General features: G+C 32.5%; 1 protein-coding gene across 1 annotated transcript in view; it reads right to left on the reverse strand.

The window, feature by feature from the left end:
* Positions 1-2,123: 2,123 nt before the first annotated feature.
* LOC110454689 (mucin-5AC-like) overlaps positions 2,124-12,664 on the reverse strand; it is a 50,931-nt gene continuing 40,390 nt past the window's right edge. The window contains exons 22-28 of the mRNA XM_021504341.1: positions 9,995-10,057; positions 9,163-9,504; positions 8,320-8,499; positions 7,932-7,976; positions 6,301-6,642; positions 5,740-6,075; positions 2,124-5,550 (exon numbers count right to left, since the gene is read on the reverse strand). Coding sequence (XP_021360016.1) covers positions 5,381-5,550; positions 5,740-6,075; positions 6,301-6,642; positions 7,932-7,976; positions 8,320-8,499; positions 9,163-9,504; positions 9,995-10,057 — 1,478 coding nt within the window. The 3' untranslated portion in view covers positions 2,124-5,380. The remainder of the gene's footprint in view (positions 5,551-5,739; positions 6,076-6,300; positions 6,643-7,931; positions 7,977-8,319; positions 8,500-9,162; positions 9,505-9,994; positions 10,058-12,664) is intronic.

Below are 12,664 nucleotides of genomic sequence, written 5' to 3' on the forward strand. Positions count from 1 at the left end.
TGGTTTATGGATCAAGCTACCAAATAAAGTAAAACAAAGCCCATCCATTTCTCCGTTAAAGTATCATCTGAATAGAACTAAAACTAAAGCTTCACTATATCGTAACCTGAGAAGCCGCATTACGCAAATACATCATAATGGTTACGATGTAGCTTTATTCTATGGGGAAATCCGTCTTTAAATGAATTATTTACAATTATATGTGACTTATAGCAATGGTTTGGAGTGAGGTCTAGTTTTTCAAATATATATAGGATCTTACATGAGTTTCCATTTCATGAGACTAATGAAACGAGTCTAAGAATTTTTCAATTTAGCGAGATAAAATGAAAAAATTGTGATGACTAAATGCATTTTTATCGAGCGTAAGCAACGTGCTGGACCATATTTGCACAATTTAGGGACAAAACAGCTTAATTGGACTTGTTTAAATTTGGTTGGCTTGATGTTATGTTTAATGCAAGATTTTTTGGGTAGTGTTGGATCACCACCATCAATGGACTGTTGTCTATGATACGTTTGGAGTGTTTATATGGAGTGTAAGCAATGTTCTGAATTATGTTATCATTATTTTAGGGGCCAAAACTGGTTAGTTTGACCTGCTTAAAGATTTTGGGCAAGTTTTTTGTTGCAGTGTTTGAACAGTCACCACCATCAATACGCAGTTGACAATTTCACGTTGGTTGGTCATCTCTTCTTACATTTTAAGGTACAGCAAAACCTTATTATATTGCCATCATTTGTTTAAAGAAATATTTGCCTTATAAAGAGGTTTGGCGATAAATTGAGGGAAAAATAAACAATAATTCTTCAAAAAAACCATAATGAAGGGACCTGAAAATATATTTGCAGTAAGTGAGGTGGCAAATGAAATGACGGGCATTATATCCGGGTTTTATTGTACATTTGTTTCTATTGATATTTGCGATCTTACAACATATATCACCAACAGGCGAGCTATGCTGTTCTCCGACAGCTCTTGTTTTGTATGGGTATTGCTGTAAAAATAAAATAGATAAATAAAACAACAAGACCTGTTGTTTTGTTACAGCTCTAACAAAAGCTTATTAAAGCATTTATCATTTTTCTAAACGTTTAAGGTTTAACAAGATCTTATTAAAAGAGGCTGTAGTCACCCTTAATTTCAATCGAATGATACGTCATAATCACAAACTCCGGTGGTAAGATTTAATATGAAAATATTGAACTTGTATATTAGCTTTTATAATGTTTCATAGCGAATTTAACGCAGTCAATAATAACATAAAAAAAAATCGTTCACCGGACTTAAACTGTATGAGTTCCTATATTTAATTTGATAAAACGTTGATCTACGGTATCCTCAGTTTTAACTCTGTACTACATTGTAAATGACACTTTAAGACATGCTATATCTATAGTGCATAAAGGGCAGTATAGGACAAACTGAAAGATGGCAGGAACAACAGATACACACGCACCACAAATGGTATACAGAAAATCGGGACCAAAAGTGTCTAACATTTGTCTAGGAACAATGACCTTTGGCAAATCAACTGCTTTACCGTTAACGAAAATTAATCTGATTTTGACAACCGAGAATGTGACATATACCTGGTCTTCTTAAATGAATTTGAAGAACAAAAAGGGATTGTGTGTCAGGCTTTTGTAAACATGAAAACTATTGTTGGACAGTCTATAAATTCCAACATATAAACGAGTCCAGTGCTACAGTGCATTTATTGTTCAAACCTTTTTATGATGATTGTCTGCAATCATGCGTTTTTTTCACGTTTTATAACCAAGATCTCACGAGATTCAATCATTGTTTGTTACATATGATCTATGCATCGTTCAGTTACTCATCATCGAGTGCATGGCAGATTGACTGAAATCAGAGCAGCAGAAATATAGATTATTAGAAATTAACTTTTGAATATAGATTACATTATGTATCTACACAGTTAGGATGTACCATATTGGATAACAGTAAATACGAGTATAAGTTAAAAATGCAAGACAGACATAGTGTTATAAATAGTTTACTAAAGTAGCAAATATTAAACAATTAAAACTGAAATGCTCAATCTGTACATCTTAACAACTGCATGACTCTGTTTTTAATGACAATAACACGTTTTTTTTATTCTTTACACATTTTATTGATGTATGTTATTAACGAAGATTAAAAATACCTCATTAGTCTGTAAAAACAAATATAATAACAATCCGTATCTTAAAAAACTTAAATAAGTGAATTATGAAAAAATTGTCCAATATTGTCTTTTTTGTTTTTGATAACTTATCAACAGTCGAACTATCGGAATCTAAAATAGAAACATATCGGAGCGCCAACACACAAGATTAAACATTACCACAGCACGAAGGAGTAAGGGCAAATATACCACAACGCCAACACGCTATGACAAAATATTCCACAGCATCAATACTTAAGGATTAGATAAACCACAGCGTAAACACAGCAATGTACAACCAAGATCAACACACCAGGGCAAATTTTAACACAGACAAAATGCACCAGTTGTCAACACTTAAGGACAAATGAAACATCTTGAACCAAAGTTGATATATACTATAAAAAGTACGCATGCTACACTGAGGCAAACGAAAGAGCATCATGAAACCAGAATAGAACAGAGGCAGAACACAAGTGTTTCCAGCACTGTATGTAATTTCCGTCATCATTCATCATGTTTAATCCGAGAAATTATACCTGGTACAAACGACCATAAACAAGGTGAGCATGTTGAATTTGTAAAACTACAAATCCGGAAAAAAACTATGTTATTAGAACTATGGCACTGATACTACCATTGGGTTAAGCAGGTATATAACAAACTGATTATATATACATTTACAAACAAATTGAAATCGCGACAGAATCACTTCGATCCAAGACAATGATAAAATAATATTTTCATTTAATCTGTCCACTAACTCCTGTTACGTACCAGGAAGTTATAGTATCACTGATAGTGCTTTTATACAAAATGGTATATGAGTTGGCATATCATGCTAAAAATGTACGGATGATGTAAATATTATACCAGGATATTTAAAGATATTATGGATTTTTGTCGAGGTGAATATATGGTTACATTTATATAAACCTGAGAAAAATGTATTAACAGAGACGAAGATCTATATACACATATTGTCACCGAAATAAAAGGTCTTGATTGCTATTTTAGATAAAGATAAATTATGTTGTTAATTAAACAATATGGAATGTAAAAAAACTGTGTCAAAAGAAAAGTACAGTATTTGGCAAAAGAACATTATGACTTTAAAATCTCAGCGGAGTCATGACAAGAGTATTGACATACTGTTTCTAAAATAGTAACATCGAGTTGATATTACAAATCACTGATCTCTAAGAGACTTTTATTTAAGCTATAATGATGTAGGAATAAGTTGTGTGAACTTGCTTTCTATATTTGGGTTATTATACTATTGTTTGGCTGTATACTTGTTAATTTAAACCGTTATTTTACACGAAATAATTATACAGTAATATCAATTATCAATGGTAAGTTATACCATGTGTTATGGCACACTTAAACCATTACATTACCATACATTTGTTAATTATACCTTATTGTACATTTATCAGTTATACCATTACATTACCATACATTTGTTAATTATACCTTATTGTACATTTATTAGTTTTACCATTACATTACTGTACATTTGTTAAGCATATCTTACTATACATTTATTAGTTATACCATTACATTACCATACATTTGTTAATAATATCTTATTGTACATTTATTAGTTTTACCATTACATTACTGTACATTTGTTAATAATACCTTTTTGTACATTTATTAGTTTTACCATTTCATTACCATACATTTGTTAATAATACCTTATTGTACATTTACTAATTATACCATTACATTACCATACATTTGTTAATAATACCTTATTGTACATTTGTTAATTATACCACTACATTACTATGCATTTGTAAAGTATACCTTCCTATACATTTGTTGATTATATCATTACATTACAATATATTTGCTAAGTAAACCTTACTATATATTTATTAATTATACCATTTCACTACTGCATTCTTGTTGATATAACGCAAGTTCATCATTGGTGCATATGTTCACGAATTCGCAGTTTTACAAAATATTAAACTCAATAACATTATTAGACGTGTTGTATTATGTAGATCAGTATTGTTCGTATGATATAAAGAGTTAAGTGTTCTTTAGAGATATGACGTTATTTAGAGGTATAGCGTTATTTAGAGAAACATGTATGGTGATCTATAGATATGCATTGTTATTGAGATCCATATGTAATACTATTTGGATAGGTGAACGTGAAACATACACATAGGTGACTGGACTATAGTAAAATTGGTAATTAATACATGTAGTAAGCCAAACAAACTGCATCATATAGCTGCTTTGTTTTTCTCGGACCTATCAGTGATGCAAAATAATTCGAAATAGTGTTATTCAAATAAGTAGTGCTATTGAGACCTTTAGTGCTATTTAGGTTTGTAGCATAATTTAATTTAAAATCTTCAGGTAGAATTCGTGAATATACCAAATATATAACACTATCCTGCGTATACGGTATCAAGATAAGTACCTATATTTTTACAGGCAGGAACTGTTTTCATTCAGGTAATATATTTACATATGCAGTACCGATATGTTTCCACAATTTTACAAACAATATCTAGGTTATAGATTGTTACATACAGTATATAGAACTCTGCATACAGTATCTAGCTTTATGCATACAATTGTATATATCATCATACAGTATTATTATATACATATATAATATAAATACAAGTTTGTTAAGGATCCCGGTACCACTGCCAAAATCTGTAACTGTTTTTATCAGCATGCTTATAACATTGATAAATCATTTCAAAGAAAACCATACCTTCCCGGACTTTTATATAAGAAATAAAGATGAAATAAACAAAATCTAAAGAACAAGAGTGTTGTGTGCGTATGAAGTTAAGCGTGGCTAGATCGGGATTTGAACCCTGGACTTCAGATTTGAATGCAGTCTCTGTTTTTTTCTGTTTTTTTTTTCTTTTTCTTTTCTTCTAAAAATAACTATTATTATCCCATACATATTCTGTCTCTGTAACTGATTGAGCTACCTGGTTAATGGAAGTGTATTAGCACTATTGGACTACATTTACACCCAACTGGAGGTTCAGGGGAGGTTACTGTTATAGGGAAACGACAGTGCAGTGGAACAGGGATCCTGTAAATCTAACACTTTCACATACATAATACAAAGAATATTGATTCCTACATGCACGCCTCCAATCCCATTCGATGTTTTTTATCTGTTAAATCCAGATTTTGGTAAATCCAACTTCGTGTATCATCTATGGACATACAGTCATACAGTCATTATCACAATAGTTCCCGGGTATGGTAAAGCATGTTGTGGCTGCGCACGAAAATTCTGTGGTGGTGCTGTCCCCGCACTGTATGTATTTATGACAATCATACGGATGAAGTATGAAAGTGGCATTGGCAGAGTCGCAAATGTTACCTGCAAGAAAATAAGGACTATAAGTTTTCTAATTGGATCACAATACATGTAAGCAACTTCTGCAGCACAAAAATTGTAAATACTCTTTTGTATTATTATTTTGTTTCATTTTATCTATTTTATTCAATATGTCTGATTTGACTTACAGAAATATAATATTTAAATAAATAAATTCGTTGTCACACTAACCGGGTATCAGCAGAATTGTCAATAAACTCGATTCCAGTGTTGTGGGTAGGTTAGTTCCGCTATAAGAGAATGACGTCACACATTTAACATCGGTTCCATTCATTGAAACAAGAGATGATGTCGACCGGATCGTTCTGGTGAAGGTACATCCGTCTTGTATGTCATCACCAGTGGATTGTGACGTCAATTCGACGAAGCTGTTGTTTGAGTTTCCATTTGAGGCGTGAAGAGTTATTTGGACAGCAGGATTCCCCACGTCAGCTGTACACTCAATCTGTCCAGTCTGGAAATCTAGATATGTGCTCTGGGATATTGTTGGTGGTGATGTTGGTTTTACTGAAAGACAAGAACTTTCTCCTTTAAGTAATTGTTATTCACCTTTGCTTGTCGGATATAAAAGGTCTATTAAGTGGTAATATAATTATGTTTAAGTGTGATATTGTGCAAAAGTAGCGCAGTTAATTAAGTTGTTATATGCACATTTATCCTTTTCAATATTTCATATTCGTTTTCCGATTTCTTCATATGATATGCTAAAAACCTAAATTATAAAACACTTACCTAACACGTTTATTTGTGATGTTGTCACCGATGAGTGGTTGCCATTGGTCAAATTTAGAGTAAACACTCCACTAATTGCACAAGCAATTTGCGGTAGTGTTACGTTGATATATTCCAATGAGCCAGCTGTGTGGTACGCAAGGTCAAGGCCCGACCAAATAGGATCCGTCGTGGTGACAACAGCTGATGTTTTCGTTAGACTTCCCAATAGCATAACTACTGATCCAGTCGATGGAGAGGATAAATGGGAAAGGACGATGATGTCGAAATCGTTACTTACAATCTGACATTGAAGAAAGGCTGCGTCGCCGACGTATCCCGATATATCGTCACATGTTAGAGCTGCAAGTAAACATGAAAATCTTTTTCAGTCAAAAACCAAACTTCAAAACCAAAGTACGTACTTGGAAGATATTCCACTGAAGTGTTTATGATTTCTAGAAAGTAACGAACAACTTACTATGTGTTTCTTGTTCTCTAACTCATAAACATGATTCTAAAACTAATTAAATTATAAAAAGCATCACAAATCGTATGAGAATCAATCTTGAAGGAATTGAATTTTTCGGTCTTTTATGGGATCTTTGAAATAAACACTTAACAAATCTTTTTTGTTTCGTTCTGAAAAAGTAATCAACTATTTTATTGCACTTCATATTGTAAAATTTAAAGGAACGGCGTTAAAGCTATCTTCTGTATATTTAATACATTTTCCAGTAAATTGAAAATGCTGTCTCGTAAACAGCATACAAACAATTAGTACACGGGAATGTTTCCCTATCAGAAACTGAGGGAATCAATCCATAATAATGATAGTCTTATCATGATGTTACACCAAATTCTAGGTTAGACAGATTAAAACAACATACAACATATTGTTGTTCAAACATGTCTTCAAGACACTTTACTGTCAATGGTTGAAGATTAGTATTGTGACCCATATTTCGGAGTTTAAAATACCTAATATTGTTAAAAAAGAGAAAACTGAATAGCACCGAAAGAACATGACAATGTCAATAAATGTTTTTTTTAAAATTTAAATCTACTCAAAAGCTGTCTTTCTTAACATATATGTATAAATCAATGATATACGAATGGCACCATTCATCATGCTGATGTCAAATGACAGGGATACTCCTAGTACTCCACTAAGTACTCAACATAGACGATATAATATCATAATACGTGTAGTCAATAATAGGCATCTGCTAAGATTTAGGCATGATAACGTCAAGAGTAAACTCAAAAGACAACGGTAAAGTTACATTGTAGTATTTTGCTACCTACAGCAAGTCATTAAATAGGAACTAAAATAATATAAAAAGCAGCAATAGAACAATGGACGCAATTGCATCAGTATCATCTAACTTTCGTATGAAGTAAACGTTTTGATGACGTAAGCATGTTCCACTACCGATAATAAAATTTAGTTCCAAAAATATCGGCGAATACTGTTTTTTAGTGACAAATATATGTTTTTAAACGGAAATTAATTGTATTAACTGGCAGAAGTAGCGGTGTGAACGACATCGCTTAAATCCATGTTAAACAAGAACCCTAAGTGGGCATCTCCGGCGTGGATGTAACCATGTTAATATCTCCGTTCACTATGTATACACACTGAAACTTACATGATGGCCCAGAAGTGGTTACCATTGGAGTCATAGTGGATACATCTGAAAATATGAAGCAAAGACTAGTATAAAATATTGCAAACATCCAATATTCGATATTCAAAGCACATTTTTTCCCAGATGCTACACTTACTTATTCCTTCCTCTTTTTTTAAAAAGCAAACCAGTTACTATTTTTACAAGTACGTTCAATTTATTCAGCACAATATTTCTTTTTTTTAATTTAACTCATATCTTTATTGTTTAAAAGTAAACCTCGAGGTATTGTACATGTACGTTAAATGCATGGTGATATCATTATCTAGGCAATGAATTTGGAGTGAAATATTTGGAAAGTCCCTTTCCTGCTAAATTGTGAAATACATGTATTTTATAAAGATATTACCTGGTTTTGGACAAACATCTTCACTACAGTCAACACATGTTGGAGAATTGCCGTTTTCTATCTTCACACACTTCCCATTACATGTGTCGAAACCTTCAGCAGTTCCATAACACGTGACATATTTCTTGCAGTTTTTTGGATGATGTAAAACTTTCAATTCTGTCGTTGTACAAATATCACCTGGAATAAAACACATTCAAAATAAAGGTCATGAATATATCACCCGTTACATGGAATATTTTTGATATCAAAATGTAATTTATTGGATTAAACTGAGTATTGAGTTTATCTTAATGTTTAAAATGAGTAACCCAGAACACAAAACATGTCCATAACACGTGACATATTTCCTGCAATTAATTGGATAATGTATAACTTTCAATATTGTCCTGTCACAAATATCATCAGGAATGTAAACTTTTAAAAAATATATTGATGCGGACAGGGCTACATGTGAGACTGAAACTTATCATCTGCCATTTTTACATTTAATTGCATATCTAGTTTTCCTTTATGCACGACCATCTGTAATCTGCAGTAAATCAATTTAGTAAGCGTCATGCTTAATGGTTTTTTATTTTATGCAACTTTCACTACTTCACAAGTTTAAGATTTGAAGACTTTTTGTCATATAAAAGTAGAATCAACTTAATTTAAACCGCATATATCTACCAATTGTATTGGTGTTTTTTAGTGTTGTAGTTTTTGCGAATGTATTTTGTTAAGTAAAAATCAATACGTTATTACTTTTCATTTACAAATGAACATTTCATACTGAAAATAGATAAAAAAAAATAGGAGTCACCGACTGGTTTTCATTTATTTATCTATTTATTCACTTACTTGGAATTAATTCAATAGTTGTATTATCGGAGTATGTTGTCAAACTGTTGAGTGAGTTATATAAGGCACATCTTATCAATCCTCCCTCCATGTCTGTTTGAAAGTCTATTACGTATTCCATCGTTCGTTCGGTACTGTTACAGAGCCAATCACTCGGTGAAGTCTGGGTATTTGACACGCTAAGGTCAGTGAATACAGAGGACCCTGTGGGTGCGTATTGAACTTTAAACTGTCCGGCGGGATAACCCACATCTCCAGTACATGTGTGTTTGTGAACATAGTTGACGGTTGAGCCGACGACCTGGTGACCTTTTAAGTGAAGTACAGGAAGTGAAGGAGGGCCTAGAAATAGAAAATGTGTTGCTTTGATAATGTTCAGTTATCATATCGAGATTGAAACGATGAATATGGCATAATTTCTTCATTATTTTAGTTGTCTGTTTCCTTTTTATTGATTTTTTTCCCGTTTCTATAATTCTCCATTGCCATATACATCAATATATCTTTCAAGCGTCCAACAGATATAGACAATCTGATGCTTAGTGAGCTTAACCACTCTTCTTTTAGACCGGGACATCTCTATAGACGCAGTATTATGATTTATTTATTGCGTGCTTATGATATATTCACTAGTTTCCTATATACGAACTAAACAAATTGGTCAAATGGTATTTATAGGGGAAAACACCTTCCATCAGCACTTTTTATCATACGCACCCTTTATGCTTCAGAAGGAAGTTATATAGGAGCATGTTTTTATTAAATTCATTTTATATCAATTGTTTGTTGTAAATCTCATTACTACGATATTTCGAAATACAATCTTACTTACGTCGGACATGTAGGACTGAGGTTGGTGATATAATCCTGCCTGTTGTAGCATTCAATACACATAGATAAGTTCCCGCGTCGTCACACTGAATAGTGGTAAAATCAACGACAACATTTCCTCCAGTTACACTGGCAGTGATTCTTGGGGAAAACGGATGAGTAATCAACGATCCGTTTACCCTCGCAACCAGCACGTCCGTTGCAGCAGAATCGAGACGAATGACGTCAATATAGTTCCATGATGACGTAATGATTCTACACGTCATTGTTACCCCGCTGCCACTTAAAATTCCAACGTATTCAGGTTGATCGAAAGATACATCTGCAAAATGGAATAATTATTCATTGTGGTACAGAAGATGATACGCTTTGCCCATGTAGTTTGTTAGTGCTATACTAGTCTATTGAATGACGCTACACAGTCGGAGACTATTTATAGCAATTAATACACACGTATTTTGTCAACAATGGGTTTATATTTGAATAGATTGAGACAATAAATACAGTAACCGTTTCATTCTGAAATTTGTTAATACTTATATCAAAATGCAAAGAGAGGTTTGGTGTATATCTATTACTATTCAACTAGCAGCTATTTTATGAGAAGTTTCAACACTGACCGAGCATATACAGTGTATGTTCAACAATCAATATGAGACAACCTATCGACAATGTTTTACGCGTACTGAATATATCGCATAAGCACTCTGTTTGAATTGATATAGTTTAAAGTTACATACAATATATCATATCTTGTTTTCATTCTAAACTGAGAATCATATTAAACATATATCAAATTAACTAACCTGGTTGGATTGTGGTAGTGGACGGTGTTGTGCTTGTTAAAACTGTTGTCACTGTAAGATAGTCAAAATCAAACATTAGTATAACACGGAATTTTTAAACAACATTAACATGGTTTTCGTATAGTATTTTAGGAATATATTATTTCCGTTGCAGCAACGCTTTCAGAATATAACGTAACGGGCAATAACCATAAACATAAACGCTCTATTCAATGCCTTATGAACATGCTACAGGTTAAGACTTCAAAACCTACTTGTGCATGACTACACAATTGCCTTTTTATCCTTTCCTTTGCGTATGCTCAGTTTATGATATGTCTAAATGTTCAACAAACACATATGATTGGTATCGTTTCATGTTTACCTGGTTCTGTAGTAGTTGTTGGTAACTCGCCTACAACAAAGATGTGTATGTGAATTAAGAGTTATATTTAAGCCAAATGTCTTGTTTTGAGGAAATGATTCCAACATCTTTCTCGTATACATTATAGCAACATTTTAAAACTTACATTATAGTACCTTGTAAAATATAGCGATAACTGCAAATCAAACACATGCTGTTGGTTGTTTTGCCGTTTTCTCTTTTCAACATTTATATAAATATTACGTGTTCATTACACTCAAGAAGTTAATTTCTCGAAAAGCATGACACAGACTTGTATTTACATGATAAACCCAAATATCTCTCACCGTATGCTGCACAGAACGAGTTTTCGTACTCTGAAGTACACGTTTCAGCCGACTGCGTGAAATTCTTGAAATATTGTCCCTGGGAACAATTTTTATTTGCTTGCTTTACTCCATTTGCACACCAAACGTATTGGTGACATTTTGATGGGTAGATGTCAACTGGAGGTATGTACCATTGTTCAGCATAGTAAGAACAGTCCAATGGATCGTTTGGAGCTGTAATGGTATAAAGCAACTGGTTTTAAACAAGGCTTAGCTATGACGTATTTATATATCGTAAAATAAGGATGAATGGTTAGAAAAAATCAATTTCTTTTCTGTTAATTTAATTATGTATTTGAGTTGTTGATTTTTGGAAAAAAGGTTTTTGACAAACTCACAGATATCATTTGACGAAAAAAACTGTGATGAAGGACTTCTTGTACATATATTCCTTTCGAACATTTTAAATCAATTATATTACAAAATATTTCCGTAAATTAACAATTTTCCCAAATTGTGCATAAACATCGTGTAGAGGAAGATTTCAAACCGCTGATCTCACTTGCCAGGGCAATCGAAATGGTCTGAATGTGAACAAAGCCTTTAATATATTTATACGAATAACAACATGTGTTCACTCATTGTATTATGTTATTAAAATGCAAATGGCTGATGGTTAAGATAAATTTAGAAACATTTCAATTGACAAGGAGTATTTTTGGTTTGTGTTGAATTCAGATTTCATGTCTAACATCAATATCCTAATTAAAGAAATACGTTTCATTTCTAATACACAATGCATAATCATTTCACATAACGAAAATATAGTTGTGCTGACATATTACAAGTATAATTAAACGCTTTAATCACCATGACGTTGAAATGTTGAATCAATATTTTCATAATCCATATATTTTCTACATAACAACATTTTAGAGATAACCAAACACCAATAATATGCTTTAGAATCTGTTGAAGTAAACGTAAAGTAAACGTGAAAACATCAAAGTCATCTTCAAAGTAAAAGACATTGAAACAGATTTGACCCAAACATGCGGCAACATCAGACTCTAAAGCAAAAGGAAAGGCACCTTGAACCCTTACAACAATATAAGTTTCCCCGTGAAATATATAACCTGAACAGATATAATGTATGTTATATGATACACGAGGATATATATATATATATTTAT

The sequence above is a fragment of the Mizuhopecten yessoensis genome, unplaced genomic scaffold, assembly GCF_002113885.1.
Source record: "Mizuhopecten yessoensis strain PY_sf001 unplaced genomic scaffold, ASM211388v2 scaffold8035, whole genome shotgun sequence".
Lineage (NCBI taxonomy): Eukaryota > Metazoa > Mollusca > Bivalvia > Pectinida > Pectinidae > Mizuhopecten > Mizuhopecten yessoensis.